The 25148-nt window shown below is 43.9% G+C and overlaps 1 protein-coding gene across 2 annotated transcripts in view; it reads left to right on the top strand.

Annotated features, from left to right (window-relative positions):
• IFNLR1 (interferon lambda receptor 1) overlaps positions 1-21614 on the top strand; it is a 63749-nt gene extending 42135 nt beyond the window's left edge. Inside the window, exons 3-7 of one of the 2 annotated variants that reach the window (XM_083173604.1) lie at positions 2696-2865; positions 6270-6421; positions 8453-8609; positions 14794-14921; positions 20050-21614. In XM_083173604.1, the coding sequence (XP_083029730.1) occupies positions 2696-2865; positions 6270-6421; positions 8453-8609; positions 14794-14921; positions 20050-20742 (1300 nt within the window). In that variant the 3' untranslated portion in view covers positions 20743-21614. The remainder of the gene's footprint in view (positions 1-2695; positions 2866-6269; positions 6422-8452; positions 8610-14793; positions 14922-20049) is intronic. The other variant, XM_083173605.1, reaches the window with a different exon arrangement.
• The last annotated feature ends 3534 nt before the right edge of the window (positions 21615-25148 follow it).

Genomic DNA, 25148 nt, shown 5'->3' with positions numbered 1-25148 from the left:
ATGCCCCCAGTGCCACAGCTATGCCCCCACATGCCCCCACAGTGCCAGATATGCCCCACAGCGCCACACGTGTATGCCCCCACAGTGACAGCTATGCCCCCACAGTGCCACACATATGCCCCCACAGTGCCAAATATGCCCCCACAGCGCCACAAATATATACCCCCACAGTGCCACACATATGCCCCCAAAGTGCCAAATATGCCCCCACAGTGCCACAGATATATGCCCCCACAGTGCCAGATATGCCCCCACAGCACCACATATGCCCCCACAGTGCCAGATATGCCCCCACAGCACCACAAATATATGCCCCCACAGCACCACAAATATATGCCCCCACAATGCCACACATATGCCCCCACAGTGCCAAATATGCCCCCACAGTGCCAAATATGCCCCCACAGTGCCACAGATATATGCCCCCCACAGTGCCACAGATATATGCCCCCACAGTGCCAGATATGCCCCCAATGTGCCAGATATGCCCCCACAGTGCCAAATATGCCCTCACAGTGCTAGATATGTCCCCACAGCGCCACACATATATGCCCCCCACAGTGCCAAACTCACTGTCTCTGGGTCTCCCCCTGCTGCCACGCCTCTGCTGCTGCTGCTTCCGAGGGGAGGGGAGTGGAGCGCATCGCGCCTCTCTCCTTCCCCTTCACTGTGTACCTGAGCCATCAGCCATTCATTCCTCGCGGGCTGGCTCCTGATTGGCTGCCAGCCCGCGAGCTCTGATAGGCTGACAGCCCAGTGACACACTGAGCGAGGGAAAGGAGAGACGCGCACTGCGTTCCACTCCCCTCCCTATGCTTGTGGGTGGGCACCGGGGACATCAGAGGAGGCTGCGGCTGCGGCATTGGGGGAGCTGCCGGGCGCCCCGGCTGTTAAACAGAGGCAGACAAGCCGTGCGGCGCCCCGGGCTGCTGCACGGCTTGACCACCTCTAGAAACGGCCCTGCTTCTAGGCCACATAGCTATGGCACCTCCTGTACTCCACTATAGCTGTGCCCATGGTAAATTCTCCAGCATCAGAGAGTGAAGTATTAGTGGCAGAGGCGTAACTAGAATGATACACTGCTGTGTGTGTCACACTGCACATCGACGGGTCTCCGCAGTGCTGCGCCTGTGTCCACTTGTGCACCACCATGCTGGTTGTAATGATATCCGTGCCGGCAGCTGGACACACTTTGCGAAAATGCTGACTGGTCACTACAGCGCAGTAAGCCTCCAGTCCTGTAAGCCTCAGAACGGACTTCACTGGGGGACACTGGCACAGAAGCGCTATTTAAAAAAATGAAAAGGGTGCAGGGTTAGCTTAGCCTCGGGCCCCCCCACCCCCCGGGCACCATAGTAACTGCATCCCCTGCACCCTCCATTGTTACGTCACTGACTAGTGACACACTAAAGGGCAGTGGTGTAACTGTAGAGCATGCTGTGGATGCAGCTGATTTGGGACCCGGCAGTTTAGGGGGTGGCTGAAGGCAATTCCACTGCACCCTTTAAAAAAAAAATTGTGCTGCCGAAAGCCGGGTTTTGAGGCCCAGCAGTTTACTGACTGGGAGGAAGGTGGTAGGTGTGTGCACCGGAGCCTGGTGTCTTACAGGAGTATTTGTCATTAGGTCGACCCATATAAGGTCAACCACTGAGTGTCAACATGGATTAGGTCGACACAAGCATTAGGTCAACAATGGCAAGGTCAACAGTGAAGAGGTTGACATGAGGTTTTTTTTTCAATTTTTTATGTCCCGAATGTCGACAAGGACACCGTCAAAGTGTAGCGCATCCCCTCGCATGGCTCATTACGCTCATCGTGCTTCAGGAACGGTGCCTTAATGAGCTCAGCTTAGCCATGTTGACCTGTTTCATGTTTCAAACTAAGCCATGTCGCTCTTCAGTGGTGGACCCAATGCATGGCACCTAATATGGGTCAACCTAATGAACATATACCTTGTAGAGAAACCAGAAGTGTAGTTCCAGTAGCAGCATTGGCTGAGCTAGGCAGATGGATGGGGCACTGCCCAAGCACAATCAGCCCACTTCCGTCAGCTGCACAGTGGTGAAGCAGCTACACTTTGGGTTTTCTATAACAAGTGGCTATGCTCCTCCCCTATCCTGTGCTGTAGTTAAGTAGTGTCTCTCCTGTTCACTCCTCCTCCCTATATCTCTGTATCACTTTCTCTCTTGCTTCCGCACCCTCTTTCTCCCACTCTCCCTCCCTCTCTCTCCCCCATCCCCGTCACCCTCTTTCTCTCTCACACCCCTCTCTCCTGCCCCTATTGGGCATTGCATTGACAAAGACTTTCAAGATCCAAGAAGTTGGTTAAAGATGAGGTCACATGGACATGACACACCACCTCCTGCCCTAATCTTCAGACACTTAACATAAGGGGTTCACTTTACCTCATGACACGAACACTTCTTCTGGCTGCTGGGACTAAAATGTTAATTTATTGTTTTATGATACAAGCTATGCTGTGATGCTGTATGCCATTAAAAAACTGATAATTTACACTTGATGGGATGTCTTAAACACATTTTATTCTGATCTGTAAAACAAGCTCCTAATTTCTCCAAAGGTTTTTTTTTCAAAGATTTGATCATATTTTATATGAATATTTATGATAATGATTATATGGAGATATTATTTATCGGTCTTGAATTAATATTTCTTTTTTATCCTTATTTTTAAGTTGGAAAAGTGTACCAACATGCAAAAATATCTCTGTGCCAGAGTGTGATCTTACATGTGTTCTAATGAAGGAATGCTATCGGGAACATATGGTGCGTGTAAGGGCTGTCTCCCATATGTCGCATAAGTCTCCATGGGTCGAGCTCGGAACTATATCATATGCTTTTACAGGTAAGTGGTAGTACATCTGAGCAAGTTATACTTACTTTTTATTAATCAACACATGGGCAGTTTTTAATATTCTGGTAATAACAAGCTGCTATATCAGTTATTAGCCTTGTACTCTATGTGCAGCAGAAACATTTTTGCATACAGCTTGTAGCTCACTAAGCATATATATATACAGGTCGAGTATCCCGTATCCGAATATCCGTTATCCAAATTATTCCGAAATACGGACTTTCCAGAAAGTGAAATTTTATTTTATTTTTTTGCTAAAAACTCACTGGGGACATTTGTAACAGCATCACTGGGGACATGATATGTAACTGGCACTATATATGTGCAAGACAATGATTGCTTGGCATTCAAATTCAGTGCTGAGATAGTACACAAATTTTGTTTCACGTTTTGAAACCTTGTTTTTTGAACAATTAAAATATATTTGTGTGTATTTTATGTGGTAATAAAATATATTTGTGTGTATATTATGTGTTTATACAGCATAAATGCAAGATACTTCAAAATACATCATTGAAATATTAAAATATTCCGAAATACGGAATAATCCGTTATCCAAAATTCTCCTGGTCCCGAGCATTTTGGATACGGGATACTCAACCTGTATATATATATATATATATATATATATATATATATATATATATATATATATATATATATATATATATATATATATATGTGTGGAAAAGAATAAAATGAAGCGCACCAATCAGTGATATAGATAAACACAACTTTTACTTATATAATACTGACATACACAATCGACATGGACCAAGGGGACGTCACAACGTCAGGATCACAGGAAGCCACGCCCCTGACGTTGTGACGTCCTCTTGGTCCATGTCGATTGTGAGGAGAAGTTCCTAGTGAGCGGCTGCTGGATTGTGTCCTGCCGGCGACTGATCACCGCGCGTACGGCTGTTCTATCGGTGCCTTCCTGCAGTGCTGCCCCACTCCTCTATGGCAAGCTATACTATTCATACCCCAATGTATGTCAGTATTATATAAGTAAAAGTTATGTTTATCTTTATCACTGATTGGTGCGCTTCATTTTATTCTTTTCCACAAGCATACTTCTGAGGATTCTTGGTTTATCCTAAAAGTGAAGCGGCACACATTGTGGGACATTTTGGACATTGCTATATACAAGGACTTTGGACTTAGTGCGCTGGGTATTATATATATGCACTTGAACTGGCTGATGCCTGACTTTTATTGCTGAAGACAAGTCCTATGTGTGCGGTTTGATTGCCTGCCTGTATTTGTACCTGACTTACCTGCACCTGGGCAGAAGGGAGCTTGAAGTGGAGTGTACCGGCATATCGCCCAATATATATCTATATATATATATATATATAAATAACAGGCTGGATGGCGCGGCACTCACGACACTGACAAGAAGCTGATGGTCAACGTTTCAAAATGTAATTTGTCGTCAGGAAGACAGGAAGTTCCGAGTGACACGCATGGGTTGCTTCCGCCAGCATACAAAACCGGAAGTGAATCACCACCGCTGACACGTAATACCGGAAGTGATGAAACGGAAGCTAATCAGAGCGGGAGTTCGGAACCTAATGAGCGGCACATGTGACAAGGAGTATCTAATATACGGAACGGATTCTTGGACATTCTGTGGTTTTTATTCTGTGATGAGCTTGTTAGATAATCCATGTCTGGAATTAGGACTAACCTTTTGTTTAATGAGAGATGGTATTTAACCTGAGAAACGGCACCATGCTTTCATACCTTGGTTTCGATACCGTGCGGTATCTTTCTCCGTCAGATTACATGACAGAAGGATCCCCAAAGGACTCCAACCATTCACCAACACTCCGCAACACCTCCAGGGACGCCTGTGTTTATTACATCTTGCGCTTTGTGTCTGCAACTTATGTGGACATAAGTATATGGTGAGAGTCCAATGTTGTATACCTTCTTGTCAATTTTACCTTGATTTTATTAAATTTTACTGCACCATGATGGTTTCCTATCTTTCCATTTGAGTACTAAGCCTCCGGTGGAGTGGAACAAAGCAGTTTGCTGAAAGGAGTGATCTCCTTCAATTCACGCATTTGTCTACCATATTAGTAGACATATATTTCTGGTACGAATTAAAAATAATTCCATCCTAATAAAATTTAATTCACTAAGGAAGTTTATTGCGGTATTACACTATCTGCATTTTTTCCCCATCTTTTTGGATATTACCATCTTGAATGAGGAAAAAACCCTAAACATCAAAAGTGCCATGGGGACATTTCGTGTTTGGTATTGTATGCCTTATTTGTGAAGTGGTTCTTCATGTTGGAAGTTGGACCTTAGGCTGTTTGTTAAGCGCACGATATATTGATTTAAAATCTATTATCTTGTTGCATTGTATTTACTGTATTTGTCACTATATTGTTTCCTGTATGCAGTGGCGTAAGTTTGTCCCAGTTGCCCGGAGGCAAGATAAATATTGGTGCCCCCCCCACAAACACACACACACTGCACCTTACATACAGTATGTATATATATATATATATATATATATATATATATATATATGTACGTTATGTATATTATGTTTAAAAATAAAGAAACTGTGACTTCTATGGTCCTGCTGGGAGCCACAGAATTGATATAAATGGCTTTCAATTAACTGATTCAAACTTGCAGGGTAGGAGAGGTGCCCCCTTGGGAGCAGGAGCCCGGCGGCAGATGACTCCATTGCCTCCCAGAGTTCTGCCTCTGCCTGTATGTTTTTATATAGAATGTAGTCTCTTCTTTAAGTGTAATTGCAGTCTATAATGTGTGTGTACATGTAGAGTGGAAGATAAGTCCAAAACAGATGAACACAATATGTTTTTTGGCACTGCGTATGCGCAGACTGCATCACATCTGCTCATTGCTCTTCTCTATGCCTACAGAAGTAGAATGGTGGAGGGTATCTGTTGCTGATGCTACCACTCTGATAATCCCCCATGATTATTACTGATTTCCTCATCATCATTATCAGGGTCTAATGTCCACATAGGTCTTGCAACTGCCTTCATTAGTAATGGGAGAATAGAATAGTGAGGCGAGCGCAGCGAGCCCGCAAGGGGCTTTGTTGCGCTCGCCCTGCTGTCTGAGTCCGGCCAGTCGGGATCTCGACGTCGGGCTAATGACTGTCGGGATCCCAACTGTCGGGACCATATACCACACCCCATGCCCACACCCTGATATGTCTTGGGTGGGCTGGAATCTGGTTGGTAAGCACGGCCACAGTTGGAAGAACAGATATACACAACAAATTACTATATAACTGTATACCTTCAAGAGTGTGCTTGTTGTAAAGGAAAAGTATGAAACAGGTTAGTTTGGGAAGGTAACAAGTTTTATCTTTCTATGTATTGTTTGCTGTCTTGCAGTGGAGCCAGGCCCACCAATCCTACAAGTAATACAAGGTGAATACAATACATCTATTAATGCCTCTGTGCCGTTTTCATCTTGCACACAAAGAAAACCTTCTCAAACCCTGAAGTTTTCTGTGGAGATTACAAAGGATAATACTGTGCAACAGGTACATATTTTTAGCATTTAATCATTAGCAACAGAACTATAAAATGTAGAAATGGTTATACTTTGAGACCCAGTGGTGTAAATTCCTACCAGGTTCCCGAAGGCAAAAAATATGGTGGTGCCCCCTACCCCCAGCCTCCATCGGTGGATGTGCAGTAGCATAGCTGGAGGGGGGCGGGGGGGGGGGGAGAAGGAAGTGATGTATTTGCAATGTGATCAATCACATTACTTCTTATGTGCTTAGTGATAAGCTCATAGTTATCTTATTTTTTGGGGACTGGCTCTGATAAAGAGCCGTAAAAGTTAATATTAATAGATATTGCACCCATTTTCAATTCTATTGTGGTGCACGCCAACTGCTGGACATCTATACAAAAAGATGTATATCAATAATTGTCTCAGATCAGATGCCCATTAGTAGGTAATGCGCCTGATATCTCTGGGTCTAGCCATGCAAATCCATAAAAAGATCTTGACTGGATATCTAAAGTTATGATTTGGGTGCCACGGTTTCACATATTTTCTTGCACCTCCGGAGGCTGCGAGAAAAAAATATGATGTAAGCAGCTAATGGGCGTCTGAATTGAATAGCTCAAATAGATGGCAAACTGTGGGTTCTAACACAAAGCACATTCATAAAAAAATACAACCCACAATTTTTTTTTATCCAAATAGGCAAATACACCTTATCCACCATAAAAAAAATTAGACAATGTCCCACAATGAATAATGTGAAACAGAAAAAGACACAGCACCAGTGGCGTAACTTCATGGAATTTGTCCCCCCCCCCCCTCCCCCCCTTCGCTCAAAAAACGGGGCTGCTACAGTATCAGATGTTTATTTTTACCTGATGCTTCGACTGAAATAAGAGGGCTGCAGCGGCTGAACAGCATGTGTTTGTGTGTGCCACTGCCTTCCCCTCCTCCCGCACACTACCTTCTTGCAGCCTGCGCGCTGTCCTGTCACCGTGCCACAGGTTGTAGGAGTCAGGACCACCAAATTCCATTAGACAGCCATCGGAAGTTCAGCGCTGCTCTATGGCGCCGACGGCTGTCTGTCACTGTGTGCTCAGTCAGCTGCGCTGCGGATCGGAAATAAAGACCTGATCCACAGTGGGTAAGTAAGTGGTGGGTGTGGCGCGTGAGTTCTCAGGGGGACACAGGGAGCCTGACTCTGGCTGTGGAGTGGAGCTTGCGTCATCTAAAATTTTTGCTGTTCATGTTCCTTTCACTAGTCTAATGTTTTCCACCATCTCAGATAAGTCAGCAGGGTTCAGCCCTATATTCTTTGTATACTCATTTTGTTACCATCTCTTTTGCATTGTTGCATTATACAGTAATTTTGCTATATTACTCCAGTGTCATCTTGTGTATTGTTACATTTAGGGTATTTATTGGGATTCAGTGTCTCTGGTTACATCTTATGCATTGTTGCATTTGTGGGTCTTTTCCCCTTATTGGGAGGTGTGTGCTCAGTGGCCTGTAATCTCCCACCTTGTGGCACTTAGCCACCTTTGGCAGCCTTGTCACTTGTAAGTCCTGGCAGCACCAGGGTGGGGGTGGACCTCATCTACCCCCACGAACGTGGCTGTAAAAGGTGAAACCTTAGTTTGCAGCAGGCAAAAAAGACAGTTTGTGTCCGCAACATGGTTCCAGTGCCCACAGTTTAATTATGTCAGTATTTTTTTATAGATTAAAATATTGGTATTTTGTATAATTCTGATTCTGAATTTGCAAACGATCTGCAACACATAGCGCTGTCTAGATATGTGTTTCAAGTCTAACACAGATCTCCATAATATGTAGAGTGTTCACCTGATCCATTATTATCATGAAACATTTCCAACCCACTAATGTCTCAGCACTCAGTTGTAAGGTATTCTATAACGGACTACTATATCAGACATGGATAGCATGAGTGTCTTTATTCATTACTGTAGTATAATTTTAAAACATACAGTACTACATGAGTTGTAACCTTGTAGTCTCTCTCACAAACTCTTTCTGCATTTTATCTTTCTATCTTTATAAGATCATAACGGAACAACCAATGGATGGTTCTTTAATCACAATAAAAACTCATGGATATAAAGGAGAATATTGTTTTGCCGCCAAGACAATATATGTTATGGACAGAATTAAAGAAAGCCAGTTTTCGAATCCAGTGTGCAAATTTTTTATTCAAAAAGGTAACTCTTTTAAATGTAATTAAAGTTGAATCCAGTTAAGCATGCAAATAACCTTCATACCAGTTGAGATCTTAGATCAGGATCATTTAGTCTGGACATTATCAGCATGTAGTAGACTTTACTAATACCATGGCTCATGGACAATTACCATATATGCGCCTGTTATTAATGAGAATGAACACAATGTTGTTTTATTTACATTCTATATACATGAACAATTGATAATGAAGTAAGACATCTTGCCCGCAGTCACATACTGTACCATGGAATGACTGCATACGGCAAAGGCCCTTGGGGCGAGATTTAATAGGATGAGAGATTCAGAAAGTGAGAGATTTGGTAAGAAATCTCAATTTGTTTTAAAAAGCGGCAATCATTTTCTCTCTAAAACATTTGATTTTGACTTGTAAATGATTGCCGCTTTAAAAATAAACTGGAGATTTCTTCCCAAATTTCTCACTTTCTGAATCTCTCATCCTATTAAATCTCACCCCTGATATCAATTATAGGTGTTTGGACTGGCTGTGCATCATTGCTACATTCATATGAAATGGTATTTCAAATTTTGGTTTAGTTTATATTTCAGATGGTATGTTGCTATAGGCAACCAGTCAGATTCTATCTACAGTACATCTGGAAGTATTCACAGTGCTTCACTTATGCCACATTTTTTTATGTTACAACCTTATTCCAGAATGGAATAAATAAATTTTTCCTTCAAAATTCTACACACTGTGGGACAGATGTATTAACCAGCATTAAGGGCATTTCTGCACTTAACTCTGGTTAACTTGGGACGATTACATTTTTCCTAATGTATTACTAGCGCCCCTAACGTGCGCTAGGGACAGCCCACCGAGCAACGCCCGGTGGGTCTGTTCCCTGTAATCCCCCCCAGTGTTTTGCTACCGGGATGATGTATTAACAGCCGCCCAGGCTGTAAGACGCCCCGGCCGCAACTCCAGCTCAGGGCTAGCGTTGTCCTATCCCCACTGCCAGTGGCAGGCTGGCCCGGGGGGCAGGGTGCCATGTGCCCCCAGGGCCACTTTATCGATTAGTGCTGTGGGGGCCGACTGTCGGCGGCCAAAGGCCATTGCTAGTGTTTACTTGCAAGGCTGAAGGCTGAGGGCCTGAGGCTGTGACTCACAAGTCAGCCGGAATTGATTATACAGCCTGCCCGCCCTGTTGCAGCAGACTCTACCTATCAATTACCAAGCTCGCAAGAGATGTCATCGTGGGACATTTGAAATAATAGAAAGGAAAACAAATCATCATCAATACAAGGCTGGTGCTGCAGTTGGTGAGAGCTGCGGTTGGTGAGAGCTGCGGTTGGTGAGAGCTGTGGGTTAGTGGAAGCTATTATACAGTCCTTGTTAGTGCAATGCTTGGGTAGTAATAAGCCTGTGGTGTCCTGTTATTATACAGGAGGAGCAGCCTGTGGTGTCCTGTTATTATACAGGGGGAGCAGCCTGTGATGTCCTGTTATTATACAGGGGGAGCAGCCTGTGGTGTCCTGTTATCATACAGGGGAAGTAGCCTGTGGTGTCCTGTTATCATACAGGGGAAGTAGCCAGCGGTGTCCTATTATCATACAGGGAAAGTAGCCAGCGGTGTCCTATTATCATACAGGGAGAGCAGCCTGAGAGCTGTGGGTTAGTGGAAGCTATTATACAGTCCTTGTTAGTGCAATGCTTGGGTAGTAATAAGCCTGTGGTGTCCTGTTATTATACAGGAGGAGCAGCCTGTGGTGTCCTGTTATTATACAGGGGGAGCAGCCTGTGATGTCCTGTTATTATACAGGGGGAGCAGCCTGTGGTGTCCTGTTATCATACAGGGGAAGTAGCCAGCGGTGTCCTATTATCATACAGAGGGAACAGCCTTCGGTGTCCGGTTTTCATACAGGGGGAGCAGCCTGTGGTGTCCTGTTATCATACAGGAGGAGCAGCCTGTGGTGTCCTGTTATCATACAATTAACGATGCCCTGTTACTTATGGACCAGTGCTCTGGACTTGCCCCCCCCAGGCTAAAAGTCGCCAGCCAGCCCCTGTCCACTGCAGGGACAACGCTAGCCCTGCTGTGGCTCTGGGCTGTGCTGGAGATCTTGTGGTAATAGCGATATCTAGCGCATGCCCATTAGAGCCGGCTGGGGGGAGAGAGGGTTCGCACATGCGCAGGGACGCCGGACCTGCTGATATGGAGAGTCATTAATGCTGGGCATAACGGCTCTCCTTATCGGCTGGGGGCGGGGTGTAATACATCTGGCAGTAATGGGTGCCCGCATCTCCTCAATATACAGGACAAGTGGGACCCGTTATTTCACAAGTGCTAAGGGGAGTTAATGCATTTCCCTCAATACCCCAAACTGACAACATGAACAAAAAATTTGGGAGATTTTTACAAATTTATTAAAAGTAAAAATCTAAGAAGACACATGTACATAAGATTTCACAGCCTTTTCTGAATACTTCTCAATCAATACTTTGATGCATCTTTGGCAGCAATCACAGCCCCAAGTCTTTTTGAATATGATGCCATAAGCTTGGCACACCTATCTCTGGCCAGTTTCTCCCATTCCTCTTTGCAGCACCTCTCAAACTCCATCAGGTTGGATAGGAAGCGTTGGTGCCCAGCCATTTTCAGATCTCTCCAGAGATGTTCAATCAGATTAGAGTCTGAGCTACACAAGGACATTCACATCGTTGTCCTGAAGCCACTCATTTGATATCTTGAATGCTGTAGCTCTGACAGAGTGACCATCGGGTTCTTGTCACCTCCCTGACTAGGACATTTCTCTCCTGATCCCTCAGTTTAGATAGCCAGCCAGCTCTAGGAGGCGTCCTGGTGGTTCCGAACTTCTTCCATTCATGGATGATGGAGGCCACTGTGCTCTTTGGAACCTTCAAAGCAGCAGGTATATTTCTGTACCTTTCCCCAGTGCATCGAGACAATCCTGTCTCGGAGGTCTACAGACAATTCCTCTGATTTCATGCTTGGTTTGTGCTCTGACATGCACTGTCAAAACAGGTGTGTGCCTTTCCAAATCAAGGGGGTGATTCTGGTTTGCGGACTCCCTTGTATATTCGTACGAGGTGTTTGATGTCGAAGATCTGAGCGAATATGCGCTTGTGCAGGTCTTCTCTGTGGGCGCCTTCGGAGACTTGCATAGTCTTCGAGGCACTTTCATCGGATGGGGGATCAGACGAAATACCGCTGCTTTGCGAGACAACCAGAATCAGGCCCCAAGTCTCAAGGATGATCAGTAGAAACAGGATGCACCTGAGCTCAATTTTGAGCTTCATGGAAAAGGCTGTGAATATTTACTGTATGTACATGTGATTTCTTAGTTTTTTTTTTATTTTTAATACATTTGCGAAAATCACCAAAAAAAGCTTTCTTTATGTTGTCATTATGGGGTATTGTGTGTAGAATTTTGAGTGAAAAAATGTATTCATTCATCAAATGTAGAAAAAGTGAAGCGCTGTGAATACTTTCTGGATGCACTGTATTATCTTCTAGAAGCTGCTAAATACATTTCTGGTTCAAATTAAAAAGTATATTAACGTACTCTTCATTAATAGTCTTTAAAAATATCATGGCTTGGCCCAACTGTGTCATCGCAGACCTGCCTGTGTTATTTACAATGCTGGTAATCATGGCATTAAAGTAGGCTGTGGGGCCACAATTATGCAAATTACCACAAATTGTGTTGTTAAGCTGACCGGACAGCCTACTTCCAACTGAAAGTGAGCAGCTGCAGAAAACCTCAGAGAGAGTATCCTGCTCTTCCCCGCATCAGGAAGAGTCACCTGAGATCCGGTACTTTCCGGATTTCCTGGAAAATTGGCAAATTAAGGTCATTATACTACACTTTTGAGAATCATTTTATTGGGAACTACACCCCTCAAATCCAAATGGCAACATTTGAACTGGTAGGCATCAAAGGGCTTAATTCACGCAATCAACAAAGTTCACGCAAGTGGGAAATTATTTGCAGACTACAAATGCACAGCAAGTGCACTGCATATTTGTCAAGGTTCATTTGCGGTCATGCTAGACAGAGATTTTTATCATAGAGACTGACAGGAGGGGACCATTTGGCGGTGGTCACACAGAGTGGCAGCAAAAATGTAGATGTGTTATGGCTGTTTTCAGGGCATGTATCTGGCGTCAGCTGCGATTTATGTAGGCAATAAAACATGGCACAACCAGTTTGTTTAGTCGTAGGGCTGCCCTAGCAGTTGATCTTTGGTATCATTGTGTATAGACTGCATATGTGTACACAGTTGTGAATTAGTTTGCAATGACTCTGGTGGGCGTGTATAAGTGTATACGTTTTTCTGGTTAGCTGCTTCACTGCAAATGATGATGGGGGAGAGGCAGAGGGTGATTGGCAAAGGGACATGGAGAGGGTAATAGGAAAAGGCAGACAATACTAGTGCAAGGCAGTGAGCAAAGATGAGAGGCGGATGGTGACAGGCAGAGATTGGGCAATGAATAGAGGCAATGTTAGTTTGGCAGAGGGTGATATTTGTAGGTGGGCTTTCTATTGTGATATTGATTGAAGGGTATGCAGGCATCACCAACATTATGGTGCCTCCCTTCTTTTAGCTCTGCCTTCCTCTACCTCCCAGCCACTTAGACCTGTCCTTTCCTACATTGGAGAAGCAGTCAGATGCTCACTGTCACTCTGACAGTATTTAGAGCCTGAAGCTGTGGTGGCTGGAAAAGAGCATCGACCATCGCATCAGTTTGTATCTATGCTGTATGCAAAACAGAAGACTGTGTGAAGGGGAGAAGAAGCCTGCAATGGGCCGCAGGGTGGTGGCAGTATACTAATGCTTTATTACTATTAGTAAATGGCAAACGCGGGTTGGGTTGTTCTGGTTGCCCGGAAACCCCCCTCCTCTTGGCAAGTGTCTTAAAGTTGATCAATAGAGCTGCCACCAAATCATGCAGTGTAAGGAACAGAGCAGAGCTGCTACACATGCCTTGTGTTACTGTATGTGTTGATCTGAGACCTCAAACATCACAATGGACCAGAGAGCAGCTGCCAGGAGGAAAAGACAGGAGCCTTACCATGAAGTAGGAGATTGTCAGTTTAAAGTGCAGTACTGCATTTTACATTTGTTAATTTGTTGCCCAAAATGCTTCACAATCCAATGGAAAGCTCTGACAAATTAGTGATGCCTCTGTGACAGAGCAGTGGCCCGGAATCCTCCCTTCTTCCCTTTTGGATCTGAAAATGCTTGTTTTCCGCTTGTGAGTCCTGTGTTCTAACTTGTAACCGTTAATTGGTACAATTTTGAAGCAATATATTGCTTATTATGTACCGGTGTTTATTTTCGCACTATTGAATTATACAGTTGTCACTTGTATGTGTTTACTGTCCCACATTTTGTATCTATGGACTCTATTTGGAAAGTGTTGGACAGAGTTGTGGTACCAGCCAACCAGCTCCTAACTATGATGTTACAGGCTGTGAGTGTCTGATAAATGACAGGAGCTGGTCTGTTGGTAGTTTGTCTCTGTCTGAGGCTTGGTAAATGGGACCCTGTTATCACGTAAATCTTTCTCACCATTTATTTCAGTCTGATTTACTATATGTAACCACTTGACAGTACCACTTCACTTGTTCTGTATGCTGGTTCTCATTCCCATTACCTGTTATAAATATTTATACTACGCACTAAAAAAAAAAAGTGCAGTACTGGTTCTATTATGTTTGTGTATTTATTTATTTATTTATTATGTTATTTTTAACCTTTTTCCTGACCAATTATCTTATTTAAATATTTGAAATAGCCTATACTATAGACCATCTGTACTGTTATATCTTAATGCTGTACTCCATACAGTCTCCAGTGTATAAAAACACCAATTTTCCGGGTTGTTACCGCTCCCCCAGACTCCCGTAATTACTCCAATGCGCTGCAGAGTGGGAGATTTTGGATTACATTTGGAAACTCCCCTCTATAAAAATCCTGCATTTGCCACTGCGTAACTGGCATAAGAGCTTGAGAGAATCCCCATAAGGGGCATATTTATTAATTTGATGCATGAATTTGATTATGCTTTTAGGGCAAAATAAGTTAAATAAATATGCTTTCAGTATCTATTTTTGCAATATCTGATAATACTCTTGTCTTTAGCATCAGTCTATAAATGTATCATTTTTTCTTTTTAGAAGACAGCCATAATAAAAGGTTACTGAATGGAATTACAGTATCATTGGCTATTTTCATTTGTGCCATCATGACTATATATTATGTATTTTTTTATATAACCAAAAAAGAAAAATTACCCACAGCATTGGTAAGTTCTGTATAATATTTTGATGAAATGTTATGGCTACAATGTGAGTAATGTTTTTTTTTACTGCTGCCTCCAAATACAGAATATATGGCATAATGAACACTTGGAGCCAAATGTAATAGGGTGTGAGAATCAGAAAGTGAGAGATTTTTGGGAGAGTTTTCCTATTTTTTTTTAAAGCAGCAATCAATTACATGGTGTAACCTGTGTAATTGATTGCCGCTTTAAAAAAAAATGGGAAAAATCTCTCACTTTCTGATTCTCACACCATATTACATTTGGCCCATGATATAAATGCCAAAAATAACCACATGTAAAAAAAAAACGGTAACTTACACATAATGTACAGTACTACTGGAGGTTTGCATAATTTAAACCTTTATACAGTAATATATGGTGGTAACAAATGGAATTATGGACATTAATAATAATAATAATAATAATAATAATAATAATAGGTACTTATGTAGTATCTGGGCGTCCGATTTTGTGATTGTATGCCTTACCTTAAGGCATACAATCAGATGCGATGCGATGCGATTCGATGCGATTTTGCATAGGATTCAATGTTAAGAAGGTCCTGTTCATTTCCCCACTATCCAAGTGGGCATAGAGTTGATTTTATATAGCGTGGCGAGCGCAGCGAGCCACCGAGCCCGAAGCGTGGCGAGCGAAGCGAGCCCCGCGAGGGGACGCATATTTCTTAAAAAGTATTCTGTGTCCCCTCGCGGGGCGTGCTACGCTCACCACGCTTCGGGCTCGGTGGCTCGCTACGCTCGCCACAGGTTTATATCCAACTCCATGCCCACTTGGATAGTGGGGAAAGGAAAAGGACCCCTTTTTCCCATTGAATTCTATGTTAAAATGGACTCAGATCATTTTAACATTGAATCCTAGGGAAAAATCTTGACCATCAAATCGCAAACGATTTGGTCGCATGCGATGCGATCCGATTTCTAAATCGGACGCCCAGATACTACATAAGTACCTAATAATAATGTGAATTGAACTTGCTGCTCCAGGTTAACTAGGTCTGGTCCTTGATGTTTAACCCCTTGAGTGGTGGGTTTTGCTGGGGCAGGACAAACCTACCAGGGCAGGTTTTTCTTGCCCCAGCAAAACCCACCACAGAATATAGGCCCTATCCCCCTCACCTTCGCTCCCCTGCCTCTTATCCAGCCGCCACTCACAGCAGTGACCACAGGCTGAAGACTCAGGAGGATTCGGGTGCCTGAGCGCTCCGGAGTCCCCCAAGCCACCCTGAACATCCCCGAGCCTGCCGCCTTCGTCACTGCTGTGAATGGCGGCTGGAGAAGCGGCAGGGGAGTTCCGGCATATGATCAACAGAATGGAGATGATGGGGGAAGGAGCGACAGGAGGTGGGAGCGTCGGTTGGGGGAGGGGGTGTGGGGTGCACAGCTGGAGGCACCACTGGTGTGCACTAATTATATAGTGGTATGCCCAGAAATTTTCTGGGACAGCCCGCTGTGGCAGCGCAGCTGAGCCCAGAAATTTTTTGGGGCATACCACCCAAAAGGTTATAAAAGAAAACATCAGGAACTACTGCTGTTCTGCTCAGACAGTTACAGTACAATATGTACCAACTGTAGTGTGCACCAGGTTCAGTTTAACAATAGGGTGGATGGAGCTGCAGCTCCAGGCCTCCACATAAAAATAGGCCCATCTAGAATGTCCTATTTACTGTATTTCACAAAACCCTAAGCATATGTAGAAACATAGTATTTGATGGCAGATGAGAACCACTTGGCCCATATAGTGTGCCCCTCTGACATATGGTGTTGCTTGCTGACTCTCTTCTTTATACAGTATTTTCAGGTCCTCACACACAAGGTGGAAAAGTATTCTGAGGTAGCACGGTGCCTTCTGTGTACAGTAGCCTTAGTGTCTGGATCTAAAAATCAACGCTATTGAGCCCCGCCTAACTACCAAATTGTGCTGTTGGACGGTTAATAGCCAGGAAGTGGGAGAGACTAGTCAGGGTGGGAGTTTAACGGAATAGTCTCTGAACAGCAATCATAAGGTTGAATTACAATGACCTGAGAAGGGCTGATGCAATGTTTTTTGGCACCCTTTTAAAAAAAATTTAGCTTGGTGCTCCCACCGCCACCTACACACCAATACCGGCTTTCCAGAACCTCAGGTGAAAGTGTGGATGTGGCGTCTTAGATGTTCAACACTTGCCATTTGCTTTAAGTTCAACTAAGATGCCTTTCCAATTTTGTGCTAACCAGACTCAGATTCCGGAGTCCCTAGGCTGCTGCTTAATGATAGAGCCAAGCCCTGGATCTGGAGGGCCTGGAATATATGTACACATGGAGAATGATTTTCTGTTAGATGCATCTTAAGAAACCGATGCATTTCGCGATTTCACAATGTGATACATCTAAAGTAGCAAGTACTGTAGTTGCATCTGAGTCAGATCTTGAGGAAACAGGGTTGGTTATAGTATAAGGCAGCTGTCTTGGGTCTCCATAATCTGGGGGGTGCCCCAGAGTCTAACACAAAATTAAAGATGACTATAACAGGCATCATTGTTGAACTTAATAAAAATGGTAGGTGTTCAACATCTGAAAGTCCATACATACATACATACATACATACTGTACATACATAATGCTGGGCATTAAGCAGTGATTATGTAAAACTAGATCAAATAAAACAATGTGAAATGGTGCTGTATACTACACCCAATATGGTTGCTGCTGAGTGGAGGGGTATACTACAAAATACCCTATGTGGAAATTTGGAGTGGTGTGGTATACTCTGTGCAAGCCTGTAATGGGGTCAGGAGGAATGTAGTTTAATTTTAATTTGCGTGTGCCGGGAAAAAGACCGGGCCGCCCACCCCTGGCACACACCGGCCCGCCTTCATTCCATGGGAATGCCCAGCATTCTCATGTTGATGCCCATGGACGACACCCAACCATAGGCGAATCTAGAATTATGGTAATGGGTGGTCCCAGATCTAGACACACCAGCAGGGGGACCTTTGTGCGGCGTAGCCGCACAGTAAAAAGGGGGTGTGGCCTTATGGGAAGGAGGCGTGGTATCACAAAAGGTACATACACAGTAATGCCCATTACTCATTTTAGCAAACTCCGTAATACCCATTACACATGAAGCCACACGGCATATTGCCAATTACACAAAAGGCCATTACAAATTGTGCCACACATCATGATGCCCATTACATACTATATAACAAACCATAATGCACATTACATATTTGCCACATAAGTGCTGCTTACCTACGTGCTCATTGCTAGGGGGTTCTTGGCACCATAGTACCCATTACACATAATGCCGCACACCATAGTACCCATTACACATGATGCCGCACACCATAGTACCCATTACACATGATGCCGCGCACCATAATACCCATTACACATGATGCTGCACACATAATGTCCCTTACACATGATGCTGCACACATAATGTCCCTTACACATGATGCTGCACACCTTAATGCCCCTTACACATTAAGCCACACATTATGCGTAATGCCCCCACATACCGCCACTTGTAGCGTCCCTTAAGCAATGCCCCCAAAAGTGGCACTTGCTGTAAATTTTTATATGAGCCTTCGCTCATGGAGATGGAGAGCGGTGCAGCTGCTTCTATGGGGAGTGGAGCAGAGCGCAGCGCAGAGCACGCTCCCACTCCCCTCCTGGTGTCTCCTCTAGCCGAGTGGACATTTGAAATATTGCTGTTGTTGTGCGTGATGTTAAGGGAGCACGCCGGGCGCCTTTACCACATGATTAAAGGGGGGGTGGGCTGAGGTGAAAGTGGGGAGAAGAATTGGAGCGGAAGCTGCTGGGGTGACAGTCATTGACAGCTGGGCAGAGAGCAGCGGGCTGCCCGGCTGTATTCAGAGCACTGCAGGTCACGGCTGTTTGAAATAATACCCCTTTCACAACAGAAAATGCAGGGATTTACCTGGGAATATGGTCCCAGGATCATGCAGGGTCATTCCCAGGCTGACCCCTTATACACCAGCCTAGTCCCTGTATTTTCTGGTGTGAGGGAGAGAGACAACCACTCCCCTCTCCCTACCCCCCTTTAACCAACCAGCTATATCTTCGGAACCAACTGACCCATTTACATGAAACCAGTATCATATTAAAGATCTTTTGAGTTGCCTTGGAATGATTTTGGTCCCGTGAAACTGGGCTGTTTGGTTCCAGAGAAATCTGCCCTCAAAGAACATAAACAATCATGAAATTACATTTAGGAAATTAAAAAAACCTCAATATCCCTGGAACCAATTAACCCATATGGATCCAGCCTGGTATCAGATTGAAGGCCCAGCGATTTGGGTTTGACTGAGATCAACCTCGAGCTTCAGTGATGCCGAAGGGGGAACTGGCAGCCGTTGAACTGGGTGGGGGTCGGAATTAGCGGGTCCCATGTTATCCTATAGGGAAAACGTTCCAGGTTTGCCTGGCAGTATCTCTGGTTCCCAGGGGGCTAAAGACATGGGGCTGGGCTCGCTGGAAAGCCCCATTCCTCAGCTACAAAATGGGCTAATGGGTGGTCCTGTGCACCCCCGGACCACCCCCTAGATTCGCCTATGCACCCAACCCTGCCACCGTCCACCCCCCCCCGGCCTGCCCCGCATGGCATCAGAATAGAATACAAAAATAGACACTGCAGGCAAGTCTATATAGTACAGAGATGTACTACATAGTCCAAATCTAATGCGTTTGCCTTGCCGTGCGATTCAATCCAGAGTGATAAACCTACAACCAATTAGTTCCTACCTGTCATTTTTCAAAGACAGCCTGTGACATAACAGTTTGGAGCTGGATGGCTGATGGCTTATCACTCTCCATTTTAACACTTTCAAAGCTTAGTAAATCTGGCCCTGTGGGAGAAAACTGCTCTTGTTTAGCCATGGTGGGAAACATTGCTATAAGGCAGTGATATTAACCATTACTCCATCTGAGCTACTTCCTAATCAAGGAATGTTTCCTAAAACTGGAAAATACTTATATTAATTAACATTGATAATTAATGTAGCAAATAATTTATGATATTCATACAATTTTGTTATACATAATGCCTAATATTAATTCTATAATTTTTTTTTTTTTTTTTCTAATAGGGGCTTCCATTCAGAATACATAACTCAAAGTCCTATATATTGCCATGGTCCTTGGAAAATGAATACGGGCTTACAAAGTATGATCAAATTGATCTAGTGTCCCCAGCCTTACTTGTGCAGCCAAGTGTCAATGAAAAAAATGATCCATTTAGTGGCTGTAGTTACATGCAGCGATGTACTATGCAAGATAACTTAAATAATATGGTTGAGACTGGAAATTCTACACATTGTGATTACACGTCCTCTAATGGTGTCTCTAACAGTGATAAGTCTTCCTTGGACTTTAACTGTGAAAATACATCCGGATCAAACACAGGAATGTCAGTGACATTGGATAACATGCAAATAAATGATATCCATCAAGATTCCATGGGAATTCAGACGTCACCTACAAATCACAGTGATAAGCACCACCTATTTAACAGCACTTGCATATTGGACTCCAATGTGAACTTTGATACATTGTGTATAGCTGACACTGAACAGCAGGAAAGTTCAGATGATGGGTCTTCTAAACAGCTTCTTACAGACTCACAGTTCCTTACAGACTCTGAAGATTCTCTTGATCATCTGAGCATTGATATTACAGACTGTGTCATACCCCATTCTAGCAGAACTACAAAAGATGGAAACCCACAAAAGAACCGGAGTTCAGGGTATGAACAGAGAGGTTATACGACAAAGAGATGTTAAATGCCCCCCTCTCGTAAAGTAACTTATTATCCATACCTGCAAAATGCAAAGGGAAAAAAAAACAGGAATAAATATTCCCTACAAATCAACACTCAGTAATGGTGGGAAATATGTATGGCCAATTTAAGGCTAAAGATGATGGAAGGATTTGGAGAGATTAGGGGGGAATTTGTTGTGTTATTGTGCGGAGTGGGGAAAAATATATTCAGTTAAATAGCCTTTTCCCTGGGCAGTAAATTGGGACAATGTGTGCTAATCCACTGACTCCACATAAAATGCAGAATCAATGGCTTCCCCCACACGCTAAACCCTGATGTGACCTTTTTTGTAGATGTTTCCTCACAGCTCTAGAGGCTGTGAGGTAATGTCCAATCTTGTTGATTAACACGTTGGGTAAACCCCACAAGTTGAAATGTCCAAATGTGTTTATTATCCAAGGGGTTGATTTTTCTGGAACTACTCCCAGCTGTGTATGGGATTGTTTCAGGTGGAATTCATACACACTCCCAGCATTTAGGATGCCAGCAGTCAATAGATTGGCCCTGACTTCTTTATGAGGAAAGTTCTGGGGGACTGCATAAGGAGTCTAACCCCTTACCCCACCACCTAAACCTATCCCCCGCCACACAGCCAAACCCCCTCCCTGCAGCCTAACCTTAAACAACCCCCCCCCCCCCCCAGGGCCAGCGCCACCACTAGGCAGCATTAGGCAATTGCCGGCCACTAGAGGGCAGCATGAAGTGAGGTCATCCTCACCAGCACACCCCCATGACTGGAACTGGTGCAGGTGAGCAGCGGGTCTGCCCCCTCGCTGGAGCATCGGGTCTGCCCGCAAGCCCCCCCCCCCCCCGAGCAGAGGGATCTGCCCGGACCCCCCCCCCCCCCCCCGAGCAGCTGGTCTGCCCGCACCCACCCCCCCCAGCAGCGGGTCTGCCCTCACCCCCCTACCCCCCTGACTTGGGCGGTGAGAGGGCTTACACCGGTACTGCCCCCCCCCAACTGGTGCATAAACCTAACCCCCCTTCCCTGGCCACTTGCTATCGCTCCCTGCATACTCGTCAATCAGGCTGACTGTATTCTGGCTTCAGCATCCTGACACTTTTGCATTTCCGGCCTGTGTTTTGAAGGCAGTTAGGATGCCACCGGATTGGCGTTTAGACATAGGATCAAATAAACTAATGAACTAAGTAGAAACTGCTCTTGTTACATGAGCATCACATACTTGGGTTTTTAAAAAACAAAAGAAAAAAACAATATAGCTGTTGAGGGCCATTACAGGGATAGAGCTTTCTGTCAAGCTCTGTCCCTCCATGATGTGATAATTGATACGTCTATGCAATGTAATTTTTGCACTGCAGATTGGCCCGATATTATCACATCACCTCAAATGCAGATGGTGATAAATCGGCACCTAAGTCACAATATGATGTGACAAAAACACACGAGGAGACAAATACAGGGCACATTGGAACTTGTATTGTCAAGTGACTGCTGCTTTGTAGACTCAGAGACTTAGCTGTACACAACTATACAAGTGTCACATATTAGATTTATCAGCATTCTACTGGTGTGTCCCAGACACATTGTATTGCAACTAATAAGCATTCAGCAAAAAAGATGGCCATAGACCGCAAAACGTGGCTTGCCGAGAGGGGCTGTTCGGCTCAATGTCCAACAGCAGCTCCAGTCCCCATAGGTTGCTATATGGGCTACAAAGCTGTCAGATTTATTAATCACATTCTTACAGCCTGGCACCAAATGGATAGCGCAGACATCTGTGCATTGGTTGTCAGGGATATGAAATATGAATCTGTGTGATAGCATTTTGCTGTCGCACTGCTTCCAGCTCTTCACCAGGACAGGCTGTTATTGGGGCCTATCTCCTGGCAAGAGACCACTGGGAAATGTGTGTGAAAATATTTATTTTCACTTTACGAATTTACATAAAAGCTATCACATTCACAGAAAAAAATGTGGATTGTAATAAATATGTCCCTAACAGGGACCAACTAACTAATTTAAAATCTTAAAATATGACTTGCGTTATACAAAGAGCTGCTAATATTGTGTACAAAATTACATGTATATAGCAGACTTGCCTAGTCTCCCAGAATGTCTGGGTGGCTCACAAATTTCGAGTATTTTAGTCTTCCAGAGCGGCATCTGTCCGGCACTGCTCACTTCCCTGTGAATTGCTTCATGCAGCTCCGCCCCCTTGCTCTGCAATGCCATTAATATTGGCATTTTGTGCTATCCCAACCCCCACCCCAACCACACCACCAACATAAGCCACATCAAGCCTCCTGCTGTGCTGATCTGGCTATTACTTTTGGGATAGGCAGCCAGGATGTCAGCAAGTAAAATATAAATTGTTCTGAGAATGGAATATATGAGTTTGCATGTAGGGTGTGATAATATGTGATAATGTGAAACTTGATTTCTTCACCCAGACTTTCAATGTTTAAATCTATTAAATTACATTTCTGTGAGGGGTGCAGGATGACTCGCTGACAGTTGGGATCCCGACAGTCCGTATACCGATGCAGAAATCTCAACTGTTCAACTGCCCGACAGTCACGATTCTGACCATTAGGGGCTATTCCATCTTGTGGGGGACCACAAATCCTATAGAGGGAGAATAGAATCGGTGGCAAGCCACCGAGCCCGTAAGGTGCTTTTTTGCGTTCCCCCTCCTGTTGGAATACCAGCGGCCTGGATCCCGACCGTCAGCGAGTCATAACATACCCTGCTGTGAGTTATTACCAACCTTTGAACTAAATACCACCAAAACAATATGAGCACAGTGCAGGTCTTAAAGTGGTACTGGGGAGGTGGTGGAACTCATTTCCCTCTGCCATCTGATTCCCTCTCCCATTCCTCAATTAAGCCTTCCTGCAAACTATAAGGCTTTGCTGTAAAATGACTGTGCAGGGCCAAGGTGGAGGTTGAACAAGTTACACACACACACACACACACACACACACACACACACACACACTTTAACCCCTGGTTCAGAGTATTTAAATTAAAGGGCTTATGTGCAATCAAAGCAGAGCTGTTCCTTGATATGTTTTAGAGAATGACCTGTGCTTTATTGTCATACTATACATTGAATGCTTGGATGTAAGAACAGAGAACTGTTTTATTCAAATATATAGTGCCTTTGTCATACAAATTAATTCACAGTCAGAGTCATAGATTTGGATTTATAACTGGCTGTGTTGCATACCTACCAACATATGGGAGCGTGGAGTCAGATGTGGGACCTGGTCTTGTGCCATGTCCTTGGCTATAACTCTGGCAGTGTGCTCGGCACTTCCAAAGCTGCTAGGTTTTCCCCCAGGCTCAACCGAACCCACTGTTTATATAGGGCGAGAAAGTGCCTGAACAATGGGAAAGTCCTGCCAAAATCAACATAACCCTTGCCAGAGTCTCCCTTCATCTACCATATTGTATAGAGCACAGCATTTCTGTAACTGTAAAGACCCAATTTTCGGGAACTTCACGGCCATTCCGGGAGGGTAGGTAAGCCTGGTATCACCCTTTTACACCACTCACCTTTTTTTGTACAATCTCTTTCTGTATCCAAGCAGGCTTCAGACCAAGCACTTTTCCAATATTCATTCTGGACCAATATGCAATGTGTACTGTAGTGCATAAGGCAGCTTTTGTATCAAACTTCTATTAGCCCGTGTATTGTAAGTTTGAGAGCAAGGTTCTTGTTATATTAATGTTCATTTATGTGTTGGTTGCTAAGTATGCTGGTGCATACACATTTATTTTATATTACATTAACCATCTGATTAAAATATTTATCACTTCATACCTTATAAAAATATACCTTTTTTAAGTGCAGGCACCATTAACCTAAAGTTATCCCCATTTACTACCCCATTAAATAAAAAAGTGATTTTTGTTGCTTAACTGCATTCATTTCTTTACTAACCAAAGTAAGATCAAATGTAACTAATAATGGTTCCAGAACTAACTAGCTTTAACATTTGGCAGAATGTGATTCTATTTAGGTATAACTAATAAAATGCTGCATTTGAATGTTTGTGCTGGACTATGGACAAAACATATTTTTATGCAAGTTGCTCTTGTTGAATTGAAAATAAAGTTAGTGATGTCTAGAGTGTTCCACCTGTTCAAAGCATGTGAGTAGGGACAAGGTTATTGTGATGGTTTGAACATTCCCTTAATACACATTCCCTTAATTCATGATTTGAATTTCCTTACCTGGCTTGGAAAGTGTGTCTGCATAAACATATATGGGGACAAGATGCCGGCCTAACTCTGATGTTTTTTTAAAGGGGCAATCACTTACAAGGCATGGCTTTGCCTTGTAAGTGATTGCTCATTTAAAAAAAAAAAAAAAACATCTGAGTTTGGCCAGCATCACGCAC

Source organism: Crinia signifera, chromosome 2 (assembly GCF_055691185.1).
Source record: "Crinia signifera chromosome 2, ASM5569118v1, whole genome shotgun sequence".
NCBI lineage: Eukaryota > Metazoa > Chordata > Amphibia > Anura > Myobatrachidae > Crinia > Crinia signifera.
This window is presented reverse-complemented; position numbering and strand designations above follow the sequence as displayed.